The sequence below is a fragment of the Antechinus flavipes genome, chromosome 4 (genome assembly GCF_016432865.1).
Source record: "Antechinus flavipes isolate AdamAnt ecotype Samford, QLD, Australia chromosome 4, AdamAnt_v2, whole genome shotgun sequence".
NCBI classification, from domain to species: Eukaryota; Metazoa; Chordata; class Mammalia; order Dasyuromorphia; family Dasyuridae; genus Antechinus; species Antechinus flavipes.
In genome coordinates, this window is record NC_067401.1 from 253,629,930 (window position 1) to 253,655,787 (window position 25,858).

The 25,858-nt window shown below is 36.6% G+C and overlaps 1 protein-coding gene across 1 annotated transcript in view; it reads right to left on the reverse strand.

The window, feature by feature from the left end:
- Nucleotides 1-18,420, reverse strand: part of UBE3D (ubiquitin protein ligase E3D) — a 211,719-nt gene extending 193,299 nt beyond the window's left edge. Inside the window, exons 1-2 of the mRNA XM_051997325.1 lie at nt 18,180-18,420; nt 373-569 (exon numbers count right to left, since the gene is read on the reverse strand). Of these exons, the coding sequence (XP_051853285.1) occupies nt 373-569; nt 18,180-18,235 (253 nt within the window). The 5' untranslated portion in view covers nt 18,236-18,420. The remainder of the gene's footprint in view (nt 1-372; nt 570-18,179) is intronic.
- Nucleotides 18,421-25,858: the final 7,438 nt, after the last annotated feature.

The window sequence follows — 25,858 nt, forward strand, 5'->3', positions numbered from 1 at the left end:
CCCAATCTGGGTCAATATTCCCAGGACTCATCTGAAAACTTTCTGTCCATTAATAGGAAATAGGACTATTAGTGCCTCATCAGCCTGTTTATGACTTCAACACATCTGGATGTTTTTGTTCATTCCCATTCTGAAGATCATTTCCCTCTAAATGACCTGCCTTGTGGCTTTTCACAGCTGTTTTTGATGACATCCTATCCACCTGCCCAATCCATTCCTAAGAACCAAATATATTTACCTCAGAATAAATAACATGTGTTTTGGAAGTTACCTTCCTGATGGGAAAGGTTTAATTTTTCAAGACAGATATTATATTTAATTTATAATGAGGAAGTCAATACGGTAACCGTAATTAATGTTCATTTTACTTACTCTTGTCTGAGTCGGCCTGAACGAGAAATCTCATATGCATCCCATCTCCAGGTACATAATGCAGCCCACGAAGGGAAGAAGGGACAACCCTGACCTCTGGTGGAAAATTGATTTCTCTGCATTGTTCAAGAGTTTTTATCTTCAGTACTGATGGAGTTATGGAAACATCTATGGGCAAGCTTTCTTGTTTTGGTTCTCTGTTGACAGAAAAATAAAATTGTTCCCCCATTAACTAAACTTTAAGAATATTGATCAAGAAAATTTAACATTAAGTGCAGCTAAACCAATTATAAAGTACCAAGTCCTACCATGCTTCAATATTTGCACAGATCATAATTTTATAAATGTGGCAACTCCCTGCAATTGTCCACTCATATGTCCTTATCTTCGCCAGGCTTCCAGTAAATCCTCTAAGATTGTCCCACGAGATTCCTTCTATCTCGAATTCAACCATGTCTCCAAACCTTATAGTAACTTCTACTCTCATAACAAAGAAAACTTATAAAATAGGCTTTATTTTTTTTCTTTTTTTTTTAAATTTTATTTCATTTAATAATAACTTTATATTGACAGGATCCATGCCAGGGTAATTTTTTACAACATTATCCCTTGCACTCGCTTATGTTTCGATTTTTCCCCTCCCTCCCTCCACCCCTCCCCTAGATGGCAAGCAGTCCTATATATGTTAGATATGTTGCAATATATCCTAGATACAATATATGTTTGCAGAACCGAACAGTTCTCTTGTTGCACAGGGAGAATTGGATTCAGAAGGCAAAAATAAGTCGGGAAGAAAATAAAAAATGCAAATAGTTCACATTCGTTTCCCAGTGTTCCTTCTTTGGGTGTAGCTGTTTCTGTCCATCATTTATCCATTGAAACTCAGTTAGGTCTCTTTGTCATAGAAATCCACTTCCATCAGAATACATCCTCATACAAAATCGTTATCGAAGTGTGTGATCTCCTGCTTCTGCTCATTTCACTCAGCATCAGTTCATGTAAGTCTCTCCAAGCCTCTCTGTATTCATCCTGCTGGTCATTTCTTACAGAACAATAATATTCCATAACATTCATATACCACAATTTGCCCAGCCACTCTCCAATTGATGGGCATCCATTCATTTTCCAGTTTCTAGCCACTACAAACAGGGCTGCTACAAACATTTTGGCACATACAGGTCCCTTTCCCTTCTTTAGTAGCTCTTTGGGATATAAGCCCAATAGAAACACTGCTGGATCAAAGGGTATGCACATGTTGATAACTTTTTGGGCATAATTCCAGATTGTTCTCCAGAATGGTTGGGTTCGTTCACAACTCCACCAACAATGCATCAGTGTCCCAGTTTTCCCGCATCCCCTCCAACATTCATCATTATTTTTTCCTGTCATCTTAGCCAATCTGACAGGTGTGTAGTGGTATCTCAGAGTTGTCTTAATTTGCATTTCTCTGATCAATAATGATTTGGAACACTCTTTCATATGAGTGATAATAGTTTCAATTTCATCCTCTGAAAATTGTCTGTTCATATCCTTTGACCATTTATCAATTGGAGAATGGTTTGGTTTCTTATAAATTAGGGTCAGTTCTCTATATATTTTGGAAATGAGGCCTTTATCAGAACCTTTAACTGTAAAGATGTTTTCCCAGTTTGTTGCTTCCCTACTAATCTTGTTTGCTTTCATTCTGTTTGTACAAAGGCTTTTTAATTTGATATAATCAAAATTTTCTATTCTGTGATCAGTAATGGTCTCTAGTTCATCTTTGGTCACAAATTTCTTTCTCCTCCACAAGTCTGAGAGATAAACTATCCTATGTTCCTCTAATTTATTTATAATCTCGTTCTTTATGCCTAGGTCATGGACCCATTTTGATCTTATCTTGGTATATGGTGTTAAGTGTGGGTCCTTGCCTAATTTCTGCCATTCTAATTTCCAGTTATCCCAGCAGTTTTTATCAAATAATGAATTCTTATCCCAAAAGTTAGAATCTTTGGGTTTGTCAAACACTAGATTGCTATAGTTGACTATTCTGTCTTGTGAACCTAACCTTTTCCACTGATCAACTAATCTATTTCTTAGCCAATACCAAATGGTTTTGGTGACTGCTGCTTTATAATATAATTTTAGATCAGGTATAGCTAGGCCACCTTCATTTGATTTTTTTTTTCATTAATTCCCTTGAGGTTCTTGACTTTTTATTGTTCCATATGAATTTGTTGTTATTTTTTCTAGATCATTAAAATATTTTCTTGGAAGTCTGATTGGTATAGCACTAAATAAATAGATTAGTTTAGGGAGTATTGTCATCTTTATTATATTCACTCGGCCGATCCAAGAGCACTTAATATTTTTCCAATTATTTAAGTCTGACTTTATTTGTGTGGAGACTTTTTTATAATTTTGGTCAAACAATTCCTGACTTTCCTTTGGTAGATAGATTCCCAAATATTTTATGCTATCAACAGTTATTTTGAATGGAATTTCTCTTTGTATCTCTTGCTCTTGGATTTTGTTGGTGGTGTATAAAAATGCTGAGGATTTATGGGGATTTATTTTGTAGCCAGCTACTTTGCTAAAATTATGAATTATTTCTAATAGCTTTTTAGTAGAATCTCTGGGGTTCTCTAGGTATACCATCATATCATCTGCAAAGAGTGATAGTTTGGTTTCCTCATTGCCTACTCTAATTCCTTTAATATCTTTCTCGACTCTTATTGCAGAGGCTAGTGTTTCTAATACAATATTGAATAATAATGGTGATAGTGGGCAACCTTGCTTCACTCCAGATCTTACTGGGAAAGGTTCCAGTTTTTCCCCATTGCATATGATGCTTACTGAAGGTTTTAAATATATGCTTCTTACTATTTTAAGGAAAAGTCCATTTATTCCTATGCTCTCAAGTGTTTTTATTAGGAATGGATGTTGGATTTTATCAAATGCTTTTTCTGCATCTATTGAGATGATCATATGGTTTTTGTTTGTTTGATTATTGATATAGTCAATTATGCTAATAGTTTTCCTAATATTGAACCAGCCCTGCATCCCTGGTATAAATCCTACTTGATCATAGTGTATTGTCCTGGGGATGATTTTCTGTAATCTTTTTGCTAATATTTTATTTAAGATTTTAGCATCAATATTCATTAGGGAGATTGGTCTATAATTTTCTTTCTCTGTTTTCAGCCTACCTGGTTTAGGTATCAGTACCATGTCTGTGTCATAAAAGGAGTTTGGTAGGACTCCTTCAATCCCTATTTTTTCAAATAGTTTATTTAGCATTGGAGTTAACTGATCTTTAAATGTTTGATAGAATTCACATGTAAATCCATCTGGTCCTGGGGATTTTTTCTTAGGGAGTTGATTGATAGTTTGTTCTATTTCTTTTTCCGAGATGGGAGTGTTTAGGATATTTACTTCTTCCTCTATTAGTTTAGGCAAGCTATATTTTTGGAGGTATTCTTCTATTTCATTTAAGTTGTCGAATTTATTGGCGTAAAGTTGGGCAAAGTAACTCCTAATTATTGCTCTAATTTCCTCTTCATTAGTGGTGAGTTCTCCCTTTTCATTTTTAAGACTAACAATTTGATTTTCCTCTTTCCTTTTTTAAATCAGATTTACTAAGGGTTTGTCTATTTTGTTGGTTTTTTCATAGAACCAACTCTTAGTTTTATTAATTAATTCAATAGTTTTTTTACTTTCAATTTTATTGATCTCTCCTTTTATTTTTAGAATTTCAAGTTTAGTGTTTGACTGGGGGGTTTTAATTTGTTCCTTTTCTAGCATTTTTAGTTGCAAGCCCAATTCATTGACCTTCTCTTTCTCTATTTTATACAAATAGGCCTCTAGAGATATGAGATTTCCCCTTATTACCGCTTTGGCTGCGTCCCATACATTTTGGTATGATGTCTCATTATTATCGTTTTCTTGGGTGAAGTTATTAATTATGTCTATAATTTGCTGTTTCACCCAATCATTCTTTAGTATGAGATTATTTCGTTTCCAATTATTTTTTGGTCTACTTTCCCCTGGCTTTTTATTGAATGTAATTTTCAATGCATCGTGGTCTGAAAAGGATGCATTTACTATTTCTGCCTTACTGCATTTGAGTTTGAGGTTTTTATGTCCTAATATATGGTCAATTTTTGTATAAGTTCCATGAACTGCTGAAAAGAAGGTATACTCCTTTCTGTCCCCATTACATTTTCTCCAGAGAGCTATCATATCTAATTTTTCTAGTATTCTATTTATCTCTTTGACTTCTTTCTTATTTATTTTGTGGTTTGATTTATCTAATCCTGAGAGTGCAAGGTTGAGATCTCCCACTATTATAGTTTTGCTGTCTATTTCTTCTTGTAGCTCTCTTAATTTCTCTTTTAAGAATTTAGATGCTACACTACTTGGTGCATATATGTTTAATATAGATACTGCTTCATTATTCATTCTACCCTTTAGCAAGATATAGTGCCCTTCCTTATCTCTTTTGATTAGATCAATTTTTGCTTTAGCTTGATCTGAAATCAGGATGGCTACCCCTGCTTTTTTGACTTCACCTGAAGCATAGTAGATTTTGCTCCAACCTTTTACCTTTAACCTGCATGTATCTCCCTGCTTCAGGTATGTTTCCTGTAAACAACATATTGTAGGATTCTGGCTTTTAATCCATTCTGCTAACCGCTTCCTCTTTATGGAGGAGTTTACCCTGTTCACATTTATGGTTAAAATTACCAATTCTGTATTACTTGCCGTCTTGTTAACCCTTTTTATGCTTTTCTCCCTTCTTTCTCCCTTACCCCCTTCCCAGTATTAAGCTTGTGAGCGCCACTTGCTTCTCACAGCCCTCCCTTTTTAGTATCTCCCCTCCCCTGCCTTAGATTTCCTCCCCCTATCTTACCCCTTTCCCTCTCAGTTCCCGTATTCCCTTCCGCTTAGCTTATTCCTTCCCTTTTCACTTTTCCCTTCTCACTTTTCAATGAGGTGGGAGAAGTTTCACCATAAATGGAATATGTCTAAAATTTTTCTCTTAAAGCCAATTCTGAAAGCAGTAAAATACTCACTATATTCATCCCTCTCCATTCTTTCTCTCAGATATAATAGGTTTTCTTTGCCTCTTCATGAGATGTAGTACCCCCACTTTCCCCTTTTTCTGGTACAATGTTCTTTCCACATCTAGTTTCTAGAACAAGGTATACATGTATTCTTTATACATCTTTATATATAGGCTTTATTTTTATATAGAGTAGCTAGGCAGTGCAATGCATAGAGAAGCTGGAAGACCTGAGTTTAAAAAAAGCCTGCGACCCTAATTAAGTCATGTCACCGGTTTGCTTCAATTTCCTCATTAGTAAAAAGCTAGAGAAGGAAATGGCAAGCCACTTCAATATCTTTACCAAGAAAATCCCAAATAGGGTCATGACTTAAATGACTGAACAACAATAGTCACCAATATTACCATGTGTATTTTTGTTTTTGTTTTGGATTGGATCTAATTAAGCAACTCCCAGGTGAGGCAACTACTTGGACCAATGCAAGTGTGTACTTGCTGTTGTAACTTGTAGTATTCAAGAGTTGTCTGGGGCTAGAAATTGAGTGGATGCCCATTAATTGGGGAATGGCTAAATATGTTGTGGTATATGAACGTTATGGAATATTATTGTTCTGTAAGGAACGACCAGCAGGATGAATACAGAGAGGACTGGCGAGACTTACATGAACTGATGCTGAGTGAAATGAGCAGAACCAGGAGATCATTATATACCTCAACAATGATACTGTTTGAGGATGTATTCTGATGGAAGTGGACCTCTTTGATAAAGAGAGCCTTAATTGATCAAAGATGGACAGAAGAAGCTACACCCAGAGAAAGAACACTGGAAATGAATATAAACTGCTTGCATTTATGTTTTTCCTCCCGGGTTATTTATACCTTCTGAATTCAATTCTCCCTGTGCAACAAGAAAACTGTTCAGTTCTGCACACATATATTGTATCTAGGATATATTGCAACCCATTCAACATGTAAAGGACTCTTGCCATCTGGGGGAAGGGGTGGAGGGAGGGAGAGGAAAAATCGGAACAGAAATGAATGCAAGGGATAATGCTGTAAAAAATTACCCTGGCATGTGTTCTATCAATAAAAAATTATTAAAAAAAAAAAATAAAAAGAAATGATCAGCAGAATGAATACAGAGAGGCTTGGAGAGACTTACATGAACTGATGCTAAGTGAAATGAGCAGAACCAGGAGATCATTATATACTTCAACAACGATACTGTATTTAGATGTATTCTGATGGAAGTGGATTTTTTGACAAAGAGACCTAACTCAGTTTCAATTGATCAATGATGGACTGAAGCAGCTACACCCAAAGAAAGAATACTGAGAAATGAAAGTAAACTATTTGCATTTTTGTTTTTCTTCCCGGGTTATTTTTACCTTCTGAATCCAATTCTCCCTGTGCAACAAGAGAACTGTTCGGTTCTACACACGTATATTGTATCTAGGACATACTGAAACATATTTAACATATATAAGACTGCTTGCCATCTAGGGAGGGGGTGAAGGGAGGGAGGGGAAAAATCGGAACAGAAGTGAGTGCAAGGATAATGTTGTAAAAAATTACCCTGGCATGGGTTCTGTCAATAAAAAGTTATTAAAAAAAAAAAAAAAAGGAAGTTATCTTTGTAGGCAAAGAGGCCTACAAAAAAAAAAAAAATAGACAAAATAGTGAATCTTTGGAAATGGGAGATCACTTTCACCTTCAAGGAATATAAAAAGAACAGATCTAGTTAGGGGCAGGACCATTACAATTTAGTTCTGTTAAGAATAATTCAGGTAATTTATTATGCAATATTTTAATAAAAATCATTTTGAATATGCAAGTAGAAAGGATTTAAGAAAATTCACAAGTTTAATGTCATTTGTGTGAGTCAACTTAAATATGTGTGGGGCATTCGATCTAGTGAGAGAATTTATTTCAGAGGTCTTCTAGTCTAGCAATGCTATTTTATAAAAGAGATTAAAGCCATTAAGATTGAATAGTTAGCTTTTTCTGTAAGTAGCAGAGCCAAGACTAGCATCTAAATCACTGAGGACAGTGCTGAGAAGGATTAGGATGATTTTAATATCTTAGATTATATTTGTTTGAGTTTGGTTTCTACTCTCACTTGTACTGGTATTTCTGAGAAAAATTCAGAAATACATAATCATAGTGTCATTATTATGTATCTATTTCTCTATTCTCAAATTCTGGGCAAATCATAAATCCTTCAGTCTAAAAAAACAGCTTTTCATGTTGTTGGTTCATTTTAGTTGAATCAGTCATGTCCAACTCCCAGTGACCTCATCTGAGATTTTCTTTGCAAAGATACTGGAATTATTTGTCATTTCCTTCTCCAGCTCATTTTACAGATGAGGAAACTGAGCCAAACAGTATTCAATGATTTGCCCAGCCTCACACAATTAAGTGTCTGAGGCCACATTTGAACTTGGGTCACGTTCTTTCCACTATGCCACCAGATTGTGCCTTTTTATGAGAAAGATAAGAGAGCCAGCTAACAACATAGCTGATTTAGCCATTCAAATCCAGAAACAGAACCACAAAATTTTAACCGGGAAAACTTAATCTTACTGCCTCATTTTACAAATGAAAAAATTACTTATTCTGTAAAACAAACAAACAAATCTGCAATTTGGCAAAAACTTGAAGTCTCATAATAGAAATCTCACTGGATCTGCTATGTTAAAATACCAGCTCTGATACTATCTGTTTCATACATACTAATCATTCTGTTTCCTCAATTATAAAATGAAGCATTTCAACTAGATGTCTCTAAAATCTTTTCCAATCCTAATAATGTTAATAGGCCCATAAATAATGTCTAGATCAAACACAGGTTTGTGAAGTAGGAAAAAAATTCTTCAAATTCCATGACTTTTCTTAAAGTGTCCTACACTCCTCAAATGTGCAGTTATAGAAAATTTGAGCTAAAGTTAGAGCTGGAAAAATCTTTAAGATCACCTAGCCCTTTCAATTTATAAATGAGGAAAATGAGACCTAGAAAATTTAAATGCCTTATCCAAAATCACATAGCTAGTTTTATCAACTTAAAGTAAAGCTGTTTAATGATCACCATTTAGCTAACACAGATCTGATTTCTTGGAATTGTTTCATTTCCATTTTTTTATTTATGAGTTATTTAAGATTTACATTGATATGAAATACTTAAATTATCCTGTATCCATAACAATTAATCCAACCTCAATTAGGAGAAAATAGAATTGCCCCTTTCCAATTCTGATACACTTTTATACAAAACTAGTTTGGGGAAGACCAAGCAATTTGTCCAAAAGTATTTGAGAGGACAAGTAGAAAAAACATATAAAATATCTGGAAAGATTTCTATTTAAAACAACCTCTTTTTAACTATTCAGTACAATTGAAGCACCACAACTGAACTCCAATATGAATCCCAGAAAAGGGGGAAAAAAGAAATGCCATTAAAGGGAACAAAAGTGGGAAAATCAGTTGGTTCAGATTAAGAATACAGTGAGAAGACTCATCCTAGATAATTAATAATAATAACTAATATTTACATAGTGCTTACCATATGCCAGGCACTGTATTAAATGCTTTATAATTATTATTTCATTTGATCCTCACAACAACCCTGGGAGGCAAATGCTATTATCTTCTTCATTTTCCAGATGAGGAAACTGAGGCAAAAAGAAGTTAAGTAACTTGCCCAGAGGCATACAGTCAGGAAGTATCTGGGGACATATTTGAACCCAAGTCTTTCTGACTTCAGGCCCAGCTCTGTACTTACTTTGTCACCTCACTACTTCAAAATTCACAATACATTTGAAGGAAAGTAAGATATGAAATGGGAAAAAAAGTTTGGGATCTTATGAACACCTTAAAAAGGTGACTGAGAGAACAACTAACAACCCACATGCCTACTTTGCCATCTACATAAATGTTTATACAAATCATCTGAATTCTAATCAATCAATGAAATCTTCAAGTGAGGATATATACTGAGGAAAGCTTTAAGAACAATATTACATAGTAGAGAGCATCTCTGTCATCACCAAATTGGTTAAAAGATGTCAAAAATATAAAATTTCATTGTGTTTGCTATTGCTTTATTATCAATAATAATTTGATCCAACTATAAAAGTTTTCTTCCAATAAGGTATTCCCTGTATGTGTAAGTACAGTATCATTAAAGATTCCTTAATGAGATGTTACAATATGAAAAACATCTATTAAGTATTTATTATGTGACAGGGAAAGATAATATGGAATGTTGGAGGGGATGTGGGAAAACAGGGACACTGATACATTGTTGGTGGAATTGTGAACACATCCAGCCATTCTGGAGAGCAATTTGGAACTATGCTCAAAAAGTTATCAAACTGTGCATACCCTTTGATCCAGCAGTGTTTCTACTGGGCTTATACCCCAAAGAGATACTAAAGAAGGGAAAGGGACCTGTATGTGCCAAAATGTTTGTGGCAGCCTTGTTTGTAGTAGCTAGAAGCTGGAAAATGAATGGATGCCCATCAATTGGAGAATGGTTGGGTAAATTGTGGTATACGAACGTTATGGAATATTATTGTTCTGTAAAGAATGACCAGCAGGATGAACAGCAGGAAGGAAGGAAGGAAGGAAGGAAGGAAGGAAGGAGGGAAGGAAAGAAGGAAGGAAGGAAGGATGCCCATCAATTGGAGAATGGTTGGGTAAATTGTGGGTATATGAACGTTATGGAATATTATTGTTCTGTAAGGAATGACCAGCAGGATGAATACAGAGAGGACTGGCGAGACTTACATGAACTGATGCTAAGTGAAATGAGCAGAACCAGGAGATCATTATATACCTCAACAATGATACTGTTTGAGGATGTATTCTGATGGAAGTGGATCTCTTCAATAAAAAGAGCTAATTCAGTTTCAATTGATCAAGGATGGACAGAAGCAGCTACACCCAAAGAAAGAATACTGAGAAATGAAAGTAAACTATTTGCATTTTTGTTTTTCTTCCCGGGTTATTTTTACCTTCTGAATCCAATTCTCCCTGTGCAACAAGAGAACTGTTCGGTTCTACACACGTATATTGTATCTAGGACATACTGAAACATATTTAACATATATAAGACTGCTTGCCATCTAGGGAGGGGGTGAAGGGAGGGAGGGGAAAAATCGGAACAGAAGTGAGTGCAAGGGATAATGTTGTAAAAAATTACCCTGGCATGGGTTCTGTCAATAAAAAGTTATTAAAAAAAAAAAAAAAAGGAAGTTATCTTTGTAGGCAAAGAGGCCTACAAAAAAAAAAAAATAGACAAAATAGTGAATCTTTGGAAATGGGAGATCACTTTCACCTTCAAGGAATATAAAAAGAACAGATCTAGTTAGGGGCAGGACCATTACAATTTAGTTCTGTTAAGAATAATTCAGGTAATTTATTATGCAATATTTTAATAAAAATCATTTTGAATATGCAAGTAGAAAGGATTTAAGAAAATTCACAAGTTTAATGTCATTTGTGTGAGTCAACTTAAATATGTGTGGGGCATTCGATCTAGTGAGAGAATTTATTTCAGAGGTCTTCTAGTCTAGCAATGCTATTTTATAAAAGAGATTAAAGCCATTAAGATTGAATAGTTAGCTTTTTCTGTAAGTAGCAGAGCCAAGACTAGCATCTAAATCACTGAGGACAGTGCTGAGAAGGATTAGGATGATTTTAATATCTTAGATTATATTTGTTTGAGTTTGGTTTCTACTCTCACTTGTACTGGTATTTCTGAGAAAAATTCAGAAATACATAATCATAGTGTCATTATTATGTATCTATTTCTCTATTCTCAAATTCTGGGCAAATCATAAATCCTTCAGTCTAAAAAAACAGCTTTTCATGTTGTTGGTTCATTTTAGTTGAATCAGTCATGTCCAACTCCCAGTGACCTCATCTGAGATTTTCTTTGCAAAGATACTGGAATTATTTGTCATTTCCTTCTCCAGCTCATTTTACAGATGAGGAAACTGAGCCAAACAGTATTCAATGATTTGCCCAGCCTCACACAATTAAGTGTCTGAGGCCACATTTGAACTTGGGTCACGTTCTTTCCACTATGCCACCAGATTGTGCCTTTTTATGAGAAAGATAAGAGAGCCAGCTAACAACATAGCTGATTTAGCCATTCAAATCCAGAAACAGAACCACAAAATTTTAACCGGGAAAACTTAATCTTACTGCCTCATTTTACAAATGAAAAAATTACTTATTCTGTAAAACAAACAAACAAATCTGCAATTTGGCAAAAACTTGAAGTCTCATAATAGAAATCTCACTGGATCTGCTATGTTAAAATACCAGCTCTGATACTATCTGTTTCATACATACTAATCATTCTGTTTCCTCAATTATAAAATGAAGCATTTCAACTAGATGTCTCTAAAATCTTTTCCAATCCTAATAATGTTAATAGGCCCATAAATAATGTCTAGATCAAACACAGGTTTGTGAAGTAGGAAAAAAATTCTTCAAATTCCATGACTTTTCTTAAAGTGTCCTACACTCCTCAAATGTGCAGTTATAGAAAATTTGAGCTAAAGTTAGAGCTGGAAAAATCTTTAAGATCACCTAGCCCTTTCAATTTATAAATGAGGAAAATGAGACCTAGAAAATTTAAATGCCTTATCCAAAATCACATAGCTAGTTTTATCAACTTAAAGTAAAGCTGTTTAATGATCACCATTTAGCTAACACAGATCTGATTTCTTGGAATTGTTTCATTTCCATTTTTTTATTTATGAGTTATTTAAGATTTACATTGATATGAAATACTTAAATTATCCTGTATCCATAACAATTAATCCAACCTCAATTAGGAGAAAATAGAATTGCCCCTTTCCAATTCTGATACACTTTTATACAAAACTAGTTTGGGGAAGACCAAGCAATTTGTCCAAAAGTATTTGAGAGGACAAGTAGAAAAAACATATAAAATATCTGGAAAGATTTCTATTTAAAACAACCTCTTTTTAACTATTCAGTACAATTGAAGCACCACAACTGAACTCCAATATGAATCCCAGAAAAGGGGGAAAAAAGAAATGCCATTAAAGGGAACAAAAGTGGGAAAATCAGTTGGTTCAGATTAAGAATACAGTGAGAAGACTCATCCTAGATAATTAATAATAATAACTAATATTTACATAGTGCTTACCATATGCCAGGCACTGTATTAAATGCTTTATAATTATTATTTCATTTGATCCTCACAACAACCCTGGGAGGCAAATGCTATTATCTTCTTCATTTTCCAGATGAGGAAACTGAGGCAAAAAGAAGTTAAGTAACTTGCCCAGAGGCATACAGTCAGGAAGTATCTGGGGACATATTTGAACCCAAGTCTTTCTGACTTCAGGCCCAGCTCTGTACTTACTTTGTCACCTCACTACTTCAAAATTCACAATACATTTGAAGGAAAGTAAGATATGAAATGGGAAAAAAAGTTTGGGATCTTATGAACACCTTAAAAAGGTGACTGAGAGAACAACTAACAACCCACATGCCTACTTTGCCATCTACATAAATGTTTATACAAATCATCTGAATTCTAATCAATCAATGAAATCTTCAAGTGAGGATATATACTGAGGAAAGCTTTAAGAACAATATTACATAGTAGAGAGCATCTCTGTCATCACCAAATTGGTTAAAAGATGTCAAAAATATAAAATTTCATTGTGTTTGCTATTGCTTTATTATCAATAATAATTTGATCCAACTATAAAAGTTTTCTTCCAATAAGGTATTCCCTGTATGTGTAAGTACAGTATCATTAAAGATTCCTTAATGAGATGTTACAATATGAAAAACATCTATTAAGTATTTATTATGTGACAGGGAAAGATAATATGGAATGTTGGAGGGGATGTGGGAAAACAGGGACACTGATACATTGTTGGTGGAATTGTGAACACATCCAGCCATTCTGGAGAGCAATTTGGAACTATGCTCAAAAAGTTATCAAACTGTGCATACCCTTTGATCCAGCAGTGTTTCTACTGGGCTTATACCCCAAAGAGATACTAAAGAAGGGAAAGGGACCTGTATGTGCCAAAATGTTTGTGGCAGCCTTGTTTGTAGTAGCTAGAAGCTGGAAAATGAATGGATGCCCATCAATTGGAGAATGGTTGGGTAAATTGTGGTATACGAACGTTATGGAATATTATTGTTCTGTAAAGAATGACCAGCAGGATGAACAGCAGGAAGGAAGGAAGGAAGGAAGGAAGGAAGGAAGGAAGGAAGGAAGGAGGGAAGGAAAGAAGGAAGGAAGGAAGGATGCCCATCAATTGGAGAATGGTTGGGTAAATTGTGGGTATATGAACGTTATGGAATATTATTGTTCTGTAAGGAATGACCAGCAGGATGAATACAGAGAGGACTGGCGAGACTTACATGAACTGATGCTAAGTGAAATGAGCAGAACCAGGAGATCATTATATACCTCAACAATGATACTGTTTGAGGATGTATTCTGATGGAAGTGGATCTCTTCAATAAAAAGAGCTAATTCAGTTTCAATTGATCAAGGATGGACAGAAGCAGCTACACCCAAAGAAAGAACACTGGGAAATGAATATAAACTGCTTGCATTTTTGTTTTTCTTCCCGGGTTATTTATACCTTCTGAACCCAATTCTCCCTGTGCAACAAGAGAACTGTTCGATTCTGCACACATATCTAGGATATACATCTAGGATATACTGTAACCTATTTAACATGTAAAGGACTGCTTGCCATCTGGGGGAGGGGGTGGAGGGAGGGAGGGGAAAAATCGGAACAGAAGTGAGTGCAAGGGATAATGCTGTAAAAAAATTACCTTGCCATACTAATGTCCAATTATCCCAGCAGTTTCTATCAAATAATGAATTCTTATCCCAGAAGTTAGGGTTTTTGGGTTTGTCAAACACTAGATTGCTATAGTTGACTATTCTGTCTTGTGAACCTAACCTTTTCCACTGATCCACTAATCTATTTCTTAGCCAATACCAAATGGTTTTGGTGACTGCTGCTTTATAATATAATTTTAGATCAGGTACAGCTAGGCCACCTTCATTTGATTTTTTTTTTCATTAATTCCCTTGAGATTCTCGACTTTTTATTGTTCCATATGAATTTTGTTGTTATTTTTTCTAGATCATTAAAATATTTTCTTGGAAGTCTGATTGGTATAGCACTAAATAAATAGATTAGTTTAGGGAGTATTGTCATCTTTATTATGTTTGCTCAGCCGATCCAAGAGCACTTAATATTTTTCCAATTATTTAAGTCTGACTTTATTTGTGTGGAGACTTTTTTATAATTTTGGTCAAACAATTCCTGACTTTCCTTTGGTAGATAGATTCCCAAATATTTTATGCTATCAACAGTTATTCTGAATGGAATTTCTCTTTGTATCTCTTGCTGTTGGGTTTTGTTGGTGATGTATAAAAATGCTTGAGGATTTATGGGGATTTATTTTGTAGCCAGCTACTTTGCTAAAATTATGAATTATTTCTAATAGCTTTTTAGTAGAATCTCTGGGGTTCTCTAGGTATACCATCATATCATCTGCAAAGAGTGATAGTTTGGTTTCCTCATTGCCTACTCTAATTCCTTTAATATCTTTCTCGACTCTTATTGCCGAGGCTAGTGTTTCTAATACGATATTAAATAATAATGGTGATAGTGGGCAACCTTGCTTCACTCCAGATCTTACTGGGAAAGGTTCCAGTTTTTCCCCATTGCATATGATGCTTACTGATGGTTTTAAAATATATGCTCCTGACTATTTTAAGAAATTAGGCATGGACCCACACTTAACACTATATACCAAGATAAGATCAAAATGGGTCCATGACCTAGGCATAAAGAACAAGATTATAAATAAATTAGAGGAACATAGGATAGTTTATCTCTCAGACTTGTGGAGAAGAAAGAAATTTGTGACCAAAGATGAACTAGAGACCATTACTGATCACAAAATAGAAAATTTTGATTACATCAAATTAAAAAGCCTTTGTACAAATAAAACTAATGCAAACAAGATTAGAAGGGAAGCAACAAACTGGGAAAACATCTTCACAGTTAAAGGTTCTGATAAAGGCCTCATTTCCAAAATATATAGAGAATTGACTCAAATTTCTAAGAAATCAAGCCATTCTCCAATTGATAAATGGTCAAAGGATATGAACAGACAATTTTCAGAGGATGAAATTGAAACTATTACCACTCATATGAAAGAGTGTTCCAAATCATTATTGATCAGAGAAATGCAAATTAAGACAACTCTGAGATACCACTACACACCTGTCAGATTGGCTAAGATGACAGGAAAAAATAATGATGAATGTTGGAGGGGATGCGGGAAAACTGGGACACTAATGCATTGTTGGTGGAGTTGTGAACGAATCCAACCATTCTGGAGAGCAATCTGGAATTATGCCCAAAAAGTTATCAAATTGTGCATACCCTTTGATCCAGCAGTGTTTCTATTGGGCTTATATCCCAAAGAAATACTAAAGAAGGGAAAGGGACCTGTATGTGCCAAAATGTTTGTAGCAGCCCTGTTTGTAGTGGCTAGAAACTGGAAAATGAATGGATGCCCATCAATTGGAGAATGGCTGGGTAAATTGTCGTATGTGAATGTTATGGAATATTATTGTTCTGTAAGAAATGACCAGCAGGATGAATACAGAGAGGACTGGCGAGACTTACATGAACTGATGCTAAATGAAATGAGCAGAACCAGGAGATCATTATACACTTCAACAACGATATTGTATGAGGACATATTTTGATGGAAGTGGATTTCTTTGACAAAGAGACCTAACTGAGTTTCAATTGATAAATGATGGACAGAAGCAGCTACATCCAAAGAAAGAACACTGGGAAACGATTGTGAACTATCTGCATTTTTGTTTTTCTTCCCGGGTTATTTTTACCTTCTGAATCCAATTCTCCCTGTGCAACAAGAGAACTGCTCGGTTCTGCAAACATATAATGTATCTAGGATATACTGCAACATATCTAACATATATAAAACTGCTTGCCATCTAGGGGAGGGGGTGGAGGGAGGGAGGGGAAAAATCGTAACAGAAACGAGTACAAGGGATAATGTAAAAAAAATTACCCTGGCATGGATTCTGTCAATATAAAGTAATTATTAAATAAAATTTTAAAAAATAAAATAAAATAAAAATTATCCTGGCATGGGTTTTGTCAATAAAAAGTTATTTTTAAAAAAGAGAGAGAGAGAGAGAGAGAGAGACTCTTGGGCAAGTCAATTAATCCTGTTTACCTAATTCTTTATATGTAAAATTACCTGAAGAAGGAAAACAACAAACCACTCCAGTTATCTTCTCAAAGAAAATCCTAAATGATATCATGAAAAGTCAGGCACAACTGAACAATAACAAATAAAACTGGTGTTCTTTCTGACTGAAAAAGTAATGAAGCCTCAGACACATAACACCATAACACTTATTAGCTGGGAGGGAGGAAGGGAGGAAGGGAGGAAGGGAGGAAGGGAGGAAGGGAGGAAGGGAGGAAGGGAGGAAGGGAGGAAGGAAGGAAAGAAGGAAGGGAGGAAGGAAGAAAAGAAGGAAGGGAGGAAGGAAGGAAGGAAGGAAGGAAGAAAGGAAGGAAGGAAGGAAGGAAGGAAGGAAGGAAGGAAGGTTACTCTAAGTAGACGGCCAAATGCCCAAGCTTAAAGTATGAAATAGTGGAAAGAATACTGAACTTGGAGTCTGGACAAAAAAAATGGAGTCATACTATCTTTATCTGTGTCTCTTACCACCTGTGAAGCCTAAGGCAAAATCATTTTCTGAGTCTCTACCTGTTTCCTCACCTGCAAAAAAGGGAAATGTCTCATTAATTTCTAAACATCTTCTATTAAGACTTGCTCTAGGTCATGCTATGTAGCAAGCATGAGGAATAACAAAGGTGAGGAGGAACCAGACATACCCTGAGACACTCATTCCTCCATTCACAGTGCTATTTGGAAAAGCACTCCAGGATAAATAGATTAGGGACAAAAACAGTGACTATGCATAGGATATTTTTTTTCAAACCAGTTCCACTTTAAAAACAAAAATTAAAAAAACAACTAGTCATCTCTTCACAGACTTCATGACACAAACAAGTCAGAATAATCATGATTATCAAAAGAAATTTTTTTGGAAATATTCTGGATATTGGTACGGAAAACCTCTGTATTACACTTAAGAGATAAATTCAAAAGAGGATTGACTGAGAACCCGAGCTGGCAGAAAAGAAAGGGCTTAAAGTTGGTGAGTTTCGGATGTTAGAGATGAGATAAGAGAATGAAGGAGAAAGGGAGGACGGATAGAGAAAAGATAGCCAGGCTCCCGGAGTTTCCCCTAGCAGGAATGACGTCAGAAACAATTGCCTCCAAGCCCAAGCCGCTGCACCAGGTTAGGCTTCCGCCAGCCTCCAGAGGCATTAGCGAGTTAAACGTGAGACGTAACTCTCCTGAGCCCATGAACAGACAATCTATTGGCTCATCAACCACGCGTCAGGTCTCCCCAGCTCGTCATTTTACGCAAATCGGTAGCCTTTCCCTGCGCGTTAATTTGCATCCTGGGGATGGAATGGGATGTCCTGAGATGCCCTGGTTGGGGATTCAGAAAGCAAGTTCCTAGATAAATCTCCCCTCCCTTTCCTCGCTCGGGAACCCATCCCGCTTCCGTTGTCCCATATTGTACGGCTAGGTACTTGAGACATGGGTAGTTTTGTACCGGATTATCAGCAGTGCGCTCTGCAGCCGCTTCCTAATCTCCAGGAAAACGTCCATTGCCAGCGTCCCTTGACCCCTCTTCAAACGAGGCAAAGAACTGGATGGGGGGTGGGGAGTGTTGGGAAGGAGGTAGGGGTGCTGTGAGTCACGCTACCGCGGCTCAAGAGAGCCTTTGGAGGCCTTCAGACGCTCGGCGTGGCAAACACTCATGTGCAGAGGAGGAGGAGGAGGAGCGACTTGGGCGCTCCGCCCCTTTCTGGATAGCTTCTATTCCGTGGGCTGCGACTGCTCTCTGCGGCCTGGACTGGGTACTGCGCCGCCTAGCTTGGGGAGGAAAGTAGGGGTTAGGGGAGTAAGTGTCCAGGGAATGAGGCGGTCTTATTAGGAAAACTAGTTAAAGGGGATGAGTGAAAGGAGTGCCATCACGTGCAGTTTTTTCCTTTTTTTTTCCTGAGGCAATTGGGGTTAAGTGACTTGCCCAGGGTCACACAGCTAGGCAATGTTAAGGTGCAGATTTGAACCCATGTCCTCCTAACTTAAGGGCTGATGCTCTATCCACTGCCACCTAGCTGCCCTGTAAAATTAATTATTTGGTGACCTCTTCAGAGACGAAGAAAAGGATTTTGAATGCGATCAAACAACTGACAAGTTGCAGGACCCAGGATTCCTAGATGTTTTCCTCCAGGGAAAATTATTATTTGGTTAATAATAGCCCTTTGTGGTTGATGATTTCCTCTCAGCAAATGTGAGAGAAGTATTCTTTTCCCCATTTTACAGAAAAGGAAATTGAAGTTTCCAAGAGCTTAAATGACCAAGGTCATATTAGTAAGGATCTGAACCAGGACTTCAGCCTTCAATATCAATCATTCCTTTCATTATTTTACACTATCTCTTACTGATTTGGTGAATTTGGGTTGCCTGTTTCAACTCCCTATTTAACAGATACACAGACATGACATTAGGAGACTGCCCAATTTCACACACTTAATTAAGGGCAGGGCAAGGATTGAAACTCCAGGCTTCCTTACTTCTGGGCAAATCACTCAATCTTCTGGGACACTGGAGATAAGAAGAGAAGCAGTTGAACAGGGGGAAAATATATCAGATTTGTTATCAAAATATTTGAGCTGGTATATGACCAAAAGTAAAAATTAAATAAATGATAAAAGGATATGTACAATTTTCAAAAGGAAAAATTGCATACTATTAACAAATGTGATATGAGTGGATGTAGACACCAAATGATAGTAGACAACCAAAAGTTGGGGTTCGATCGTGAAGAATTCATAAGGGTCATTCTCTTTGGCAAAAGGTAGACTTATTTAGGGAAATAGGTTACAAACAAAATGAAGGGATACAATAGACACTGGAAATGACAAATATGAGATAGAGTGGAAGAGCATACAAAAGACAAGCTCAAGGGAGTACCACATAAGACTGGGGCATGTCCTTATCTAGCAGGCTAAATCGTGAAAGACTTAGCACCCCAAAAGAATTAGTTGGCTGTAAGGAAGAGAAGTGGGTTTGGGAAACCCCAAACAGTGGAGTTAGGAGAGATAGCATATGGCGTGGGAGAAGACACCAGGAGGCAGAGTGCTGTGGGCAGACTGACCCAAAGGAAGGCAGTTGGCATGGGGGGGCCCAGAAGTAGATTTTATAGGGGAAAATTTAACCTCGGGGACATGACTGGGATTTCTGACAGGGTATGGCAAGGTGAAGCTGCCCAAGACCTAACAGAAGTAGATCTTTTAGATGTTCTTTAAGTTTGATTTCTCACTGGATGATCTCCCCAGAAGGTGGGACCATGAAGCTAAACTGAATACCTTCTCCCTGCTTGCCTCAGGGATCAGTTCTTTAGTTTCTCTCTGTCCAACATACAATTCAGGACCTTATCAAACATATTAAAATGTTTCAAAATTACAAATGACATAAGAAATGCAAATCCAAAATAATTGAAATTTCACCTGCAAATTGACAAAGATAATGAGAGAAAGGTATGATTACTGTTGGAGGGATTCTATACACTAGTGCATTGTTATTAGAGCTGTGATCATTACAATAATTTTTGGAAATCAATTTGGAATTATGCAAATAACTTGACTAAAAGTTCATACCCTTGACCCAGAGATTCCAGTACTAGATTTACACCTCAGTAAGGCTATTGATAATGAAGAAAATCCCCATTTACACCAAAATATTTATAGCAACACTTTGGGGGACAGCATACTTGAAAACAATGTCCATTGGTTGGGAAATGGCTAAACCTTCTGAGCTTCATTTTCTTCATTTTTCAAATAAAGGGCTGGATTAGATAAACTCTAAAATGATGAAGAGAAATTGTAAATCCAACGGAATGAGCATTAGACTACAAATCAGTAATCTCCTTTGAATACTACCACCAACTCACACAAGTCATATAATTTCTATATTCTCTTTCCTCAACTGGAAAATAAGGTTAACATCTGTAGTACTTTCAGAGCTATAGTAAAGGTCAAGTGAGATAATGTATTTAATTTTCTTTGAAGATTACCATAAAACGTCATCTATTATTACCTCTTACATTTCTGATTCCCCTAATGATGCCCTTTGTACTCCACCTAATATAATCTTATGGACAAAATCCATGATAGATGGTCATCCCACCTCTAACCAAATGTTCCATTAACAGGGACTCCATTTAAAGAGAGGGATCAGCACAGGTTTTTACCTACCAGCTGCACTGATTTTGGACTTATCTAGAATTCTCCATAATGCCACAGAAAGAAATAGCTAAATGGTTCAGGAGGACCTGGGTTCAAATTTGACATCAGATAAAGGCAGGTCACAATCAGATAATACGAATTAGCTGGGTGACCCTGGGCAAGTCATTTAACTCTAATTGCTTCTCAAAAAAACAAAACAAACAAAAGACCATAATGCCATAAGTAACTTTCAACCCCCCCTTTGGCCTTTCAGCTACCTTTTATGGGCTGCTCCATTCCACCCCACTCTTCCCCATTAAATTTGCGGAAGTGAGGGAAGTTGAGGTCCCCAACTATCCAAAAGAAGCCAGACTGACCTGGGAATCAGAAAGGCCAATCGGGAGACAAATTAAGCATTCCTTGAACTGAGCACATCAGAAATCCCTTGCAGTACTCATGAATGAGATAAAATGAGATCTTTCAAGACAGTTGTGAAAATCGAGTAATCTATTTCAAAGTTTAAGTAGGCCTGAAGGACTTTAAGTCAAGGGCATACTTAAAGTGTCTCCTCCCTGCTATCTTAAGGACATACTTAAAGTCTCTTCCTGCTATCCCCTACCTGTTAGCCCCCTAAGGGCATACTTAAGTCCCCTTCTTGTTATCCTCCCTATTTCAGCCAAATAGGGGCAACTATGTACTTGTTGGTCAAGTTCAATTTCTTGGGTAGTTCCCGAGTTTAGAATGTAAGATCCTCAGCCAATAAGGATGAGGGTCAGTGGTGGGAGGGGGAGGTGCGTTAGGGATAAAAGCGCCGATCCTACCCCCTACTCCTCCCTTCGATTGTCTGCTCAATGTGTGTAGGTCCATTCTCTAGAATGTAAATAAACTTTGTTTTGTTTCTAGAAATCTATCCAGTTGTTTTATTAATGGTTTCTGACCCACACACTCATACACCAGAATTCCTTGCATTATTTGTTTGTTGAACTTTGTTGCAACAGAACCAACTCACGTTGGTTCATGTTGACCCCCAGCCTAATGATTCAACCTGATATAGCCAAAGAAGCTAAGAAAGAAGTATCATTCTGAATTTTAAAAACAACAACAAAATCAACCTATAAGAAATAGACTAGTTGATCAGTGGAATAGGTTACCACAGGACGAAATAGTCAATAACTATAGCAATCTAGTGTTTGACAAACCCAAAGACCCTGACTCTTTCTGTTATTGTTTGCTTGCATTTTTCTTTTCCTTCTCAGATTTTTTTCTTTTTAAATATGATTTTTCTTGTGCAGCAAGATAACTATAAATATGCATACATATATTGGATTTAACATATATTTTAACATATTTAACACGTATTGAACTACCTGCCAGCTAGGGGAAGAGGTAGGGGGAAGAAGGGGAAAATTTGGAACAGAAGATTTGCAAGAGTCAATGTTGCATATGTTTTGTAAATAAAAAGCTATAATAAAAAAATTTTTTTTAATAAAAATTAAATTTAAAAATCCATTAAAAAAAAAAAAAACAGCCTAATCCCAGGCTAATCTGATCACACCATTATGTGTTTACCTCCTTTAAAGTGAATAAGACCCAACAAAAAGACCCCAATAAAGACCAGGTCTTTGGTAGCTAGGTAGGTCACATAAAGGGAGTTAATAGGAAAGATATATAGGAAATTTTTTGGAAGCCAACATACTCTGAGGCAAGCAGGGAGGGGCATTGATATGATTATCTCTAAATTGCCTTTTGATTCTGATTAGGCTTTTTCTTATCCTTAGTAGGCTGTTATTGCAGTAGGCCCCGGTTGAATTCCTAAATTCCCAAGGATAAAATCATCATAACCCATAGTTACTGTATCCAATTGGAAGGCCAAGTTATGATATCAACCTCTCTACCCCACCCCTCCACAGTTATTTCTCCCCTATAAAAGAACCTATCTATACCTCACTTCGTTGCCAATACTCTTAAGATCCTAAGTATCCTTTTATTTCTTATACCAATTTGGAATTATGCAAATAAAGTAATTAAAAGTTTATACCCTTGACCCAGAGATTCCTGTACTATGGTGGTTTACATCCCAGTGAAACTATTGATAATGAAGAAAATCCCCATTAACATCAAAATATTTATAGCATATGAGCCCTCTTTTTTAGGGCTCATATTTTAATGGTATATTTCTTTTTAATGGCATTTTTCCCATGGTTAATTTTGGGTTTCTAGAGAAAACTTAGCTTGTCTAAGTCTTTCCCCTCATTATTAACTAACTTCTTTTTGGAACTTAACAAGCCAATCAATGATATAATAATAAAAATCTTTGCCTCTTGATTTGGAGGTGATCAAAGCCTACAAATTCTTTTTTTTTTTAATTTTATTTTATTTAATAATAACTTTATATTGACAGAATCCATGCCAGGGTAATTTTTTACAACATTATCCCTTGCACTCGCTTATGTTTCGATTTTTCCCCTCTCGCCCTCCACCCTCTCCCCAAGATGCAAGCAGTCCTATATGTGTTAGATATATTGCAGTATATCCTAGATACAATATGTTTGCAGAACCGAACAGTTCTCCTGTTGCACAGGGAGAATTGGATTCAGAAGGTAAAAATAACTCGGGAAGAAAATCAAAAATGCAAATAGTTCACATTCGTTTCCCAGTGTTCTTTCTTTGGGTGTAGCTGTTTCTGTCCATCATTTATCCATTGAAACTCAGTTAGGTCTCTTTGTCAAAGAAATCCACTTCCATCAGAATACATCCTCATACAATATCGTTGTCGAAGTGTATAATGATCTCCTGGTTCTGCTCATTTCACTTAGCATCAGTCCATGTAGGTCTCTCCAAGCCTCTCTGTATTCATCCTGCTGATCATTCCTTACAGAGCAATAATATTCCATAACATTCATATACCACAATTTACCCAGCCATTCTCCAATTGATGGGCATCCATTCATTTTCCAAAAGCCTACAAATTCTTTGGAGATACTTCACAACCCCAACTCTGTTGGAATCTTTACAAACTGTTAAGCCATTAGAGTTGATAGAGACAATAATTATCTAATTTAGCATGGTTCAGTATCACTGATCTGATCTTACAACGAGATGTTTTGGGCCAGAACCTGAAACAAGGTACTAAGTAGAACTAATTGATACAATGCTTGTGTTCATACCAGTACTCATTGGAGTTCACAAGTATGGGAGATTCACAATGCAAACTTTATAACTTTGTGAATTTACACCTCCTTTAGGTGTGCCTCCAGAAGGAGGAGTATATATATACTCCTTTGGGAGAGGATATATAAGAAGTGGACTCAGTCGGGAGTGCAGCTAAATTTAGACTGAGAGGGGAGCGGCCAGTGAGTTCAGCCGGAAGCCCTCTCTGAGTGAGTAGTTTTACTTTGGAACATTGACTGGGGTTGGAGAGGAGCACTCTGGGAGATTGAGAGCCAGAAGCCCTCTCTCAGAGGTAAGACAGATTCACCTTCGTGCTGGCTGGGCTGAAGGACAAACCTTTGGATTTGGAGACATTCTGAGGGAGCTCTTGGAACCAAGCAGAGAGATAGGCTTCAACTAACCGGGCTATATTGGAGGCAACAAAAGATCTGAACTTTTATCACCTGGCTGCGTTTTGAGGTGATTATTACTTTCAACTGCAACTAAGGATGCCTCCAGAAAACCTTCCCTGAGAAACCTGCTCACTCCCAGAGAAGAACCATCATGTTATATTTTAAAGAAGAAAAACACCAACACAGCTCAATACTCCAATATACTTTTTGCGTTCAAACCTCCTCTCTCCATTTGGTGGCTTATATAGGGAGAGTCTGAAACACTCCATATTTGTTGGAATTCAACACTTCTGCACTCCCATACCTCATCAGCCCCACACTTGTGATTTTTGTCTTTATAACCCCTTCTGACTAAGTTTACCCCAAGATCAGATCTAAACTCTGCTCCCACATAGATAAATGGTAGATAAGTACTGAGAAGGTACATAGATGGATAGAGAGAGGATAGATGGGTAGATATATGCCTTTTATTTTTCCTCTGAGGCAATTGGGTTTAAGTGACTTGCCCAGGGCCACGCATCTAGGAAGTGTTAAGTGTCTGAGATCAGATTTAAACTCGGGTACTCCTGACTTCAGGGCTGGTGCTCTATCCACTGCACCCCCTTAGCTGCCTAGGAGATATGCCTTCTTAAGAGAAATAAATCCACAAATACAACCTAATTCTGCTTGTCTTTCTTAGATCAAACTTTGGAAAAGGTTGACAGATTGTACACTCCTTGAAGGCACAGTTTGTCTCTATTTTATTTGCATTTGTATCACCCATTTACCACTGGGTACCTGACACTTGATAGGTGCTTAATGAATACATATTGGCTACTGACAGAAAGATCACTACCCATTTCATTTTTTATGCAGTGGTATCAATAACTATTTTGGTATCCATATGCCAATAATTTCAGAGACATTTTATTATTTATTTTTTAAGAAGTGGTTAAGACAGAAGCAGCTACACCCAGCGAAAGAATACTGAGAAATGAATGTGGACTGCTTGCATTTTTGTTTTTCTTCCCAGGTTATTTTTACCTTTCTAAATCCAATTTTTCTTGTGCAACAAGAGAACTGTATAAATATGTACATATACATTGTATTTAAGATATACTTTCACATGTTTAATATGTATGAGACTGCCTGCCATCTAGGGGAGGGAGTGGAGGGTGGAAGGAAAAAATTGGAACAGAAGTGATTGTGATGCTGTTTGAGTGGTCTAGAGGTTAGTGGCTATGAGAGAGTTATTAAGAATCCCCATTAAATTGGCTGCAGGTTTTAAGAGTGAAAGATTTCACCCATTCCTGAATATTAGTTGCAAAATGAAAGTTTATTGTTAAATAGAAATCAGTTCACCCAGAGACTGACTTCTATAGTGGCAGATCTATGGAAAATGGAGTTTTTCACCGAGAATGCAGTTCTCAGTAGACAGAAAGTGCTGCCAGCAAAGG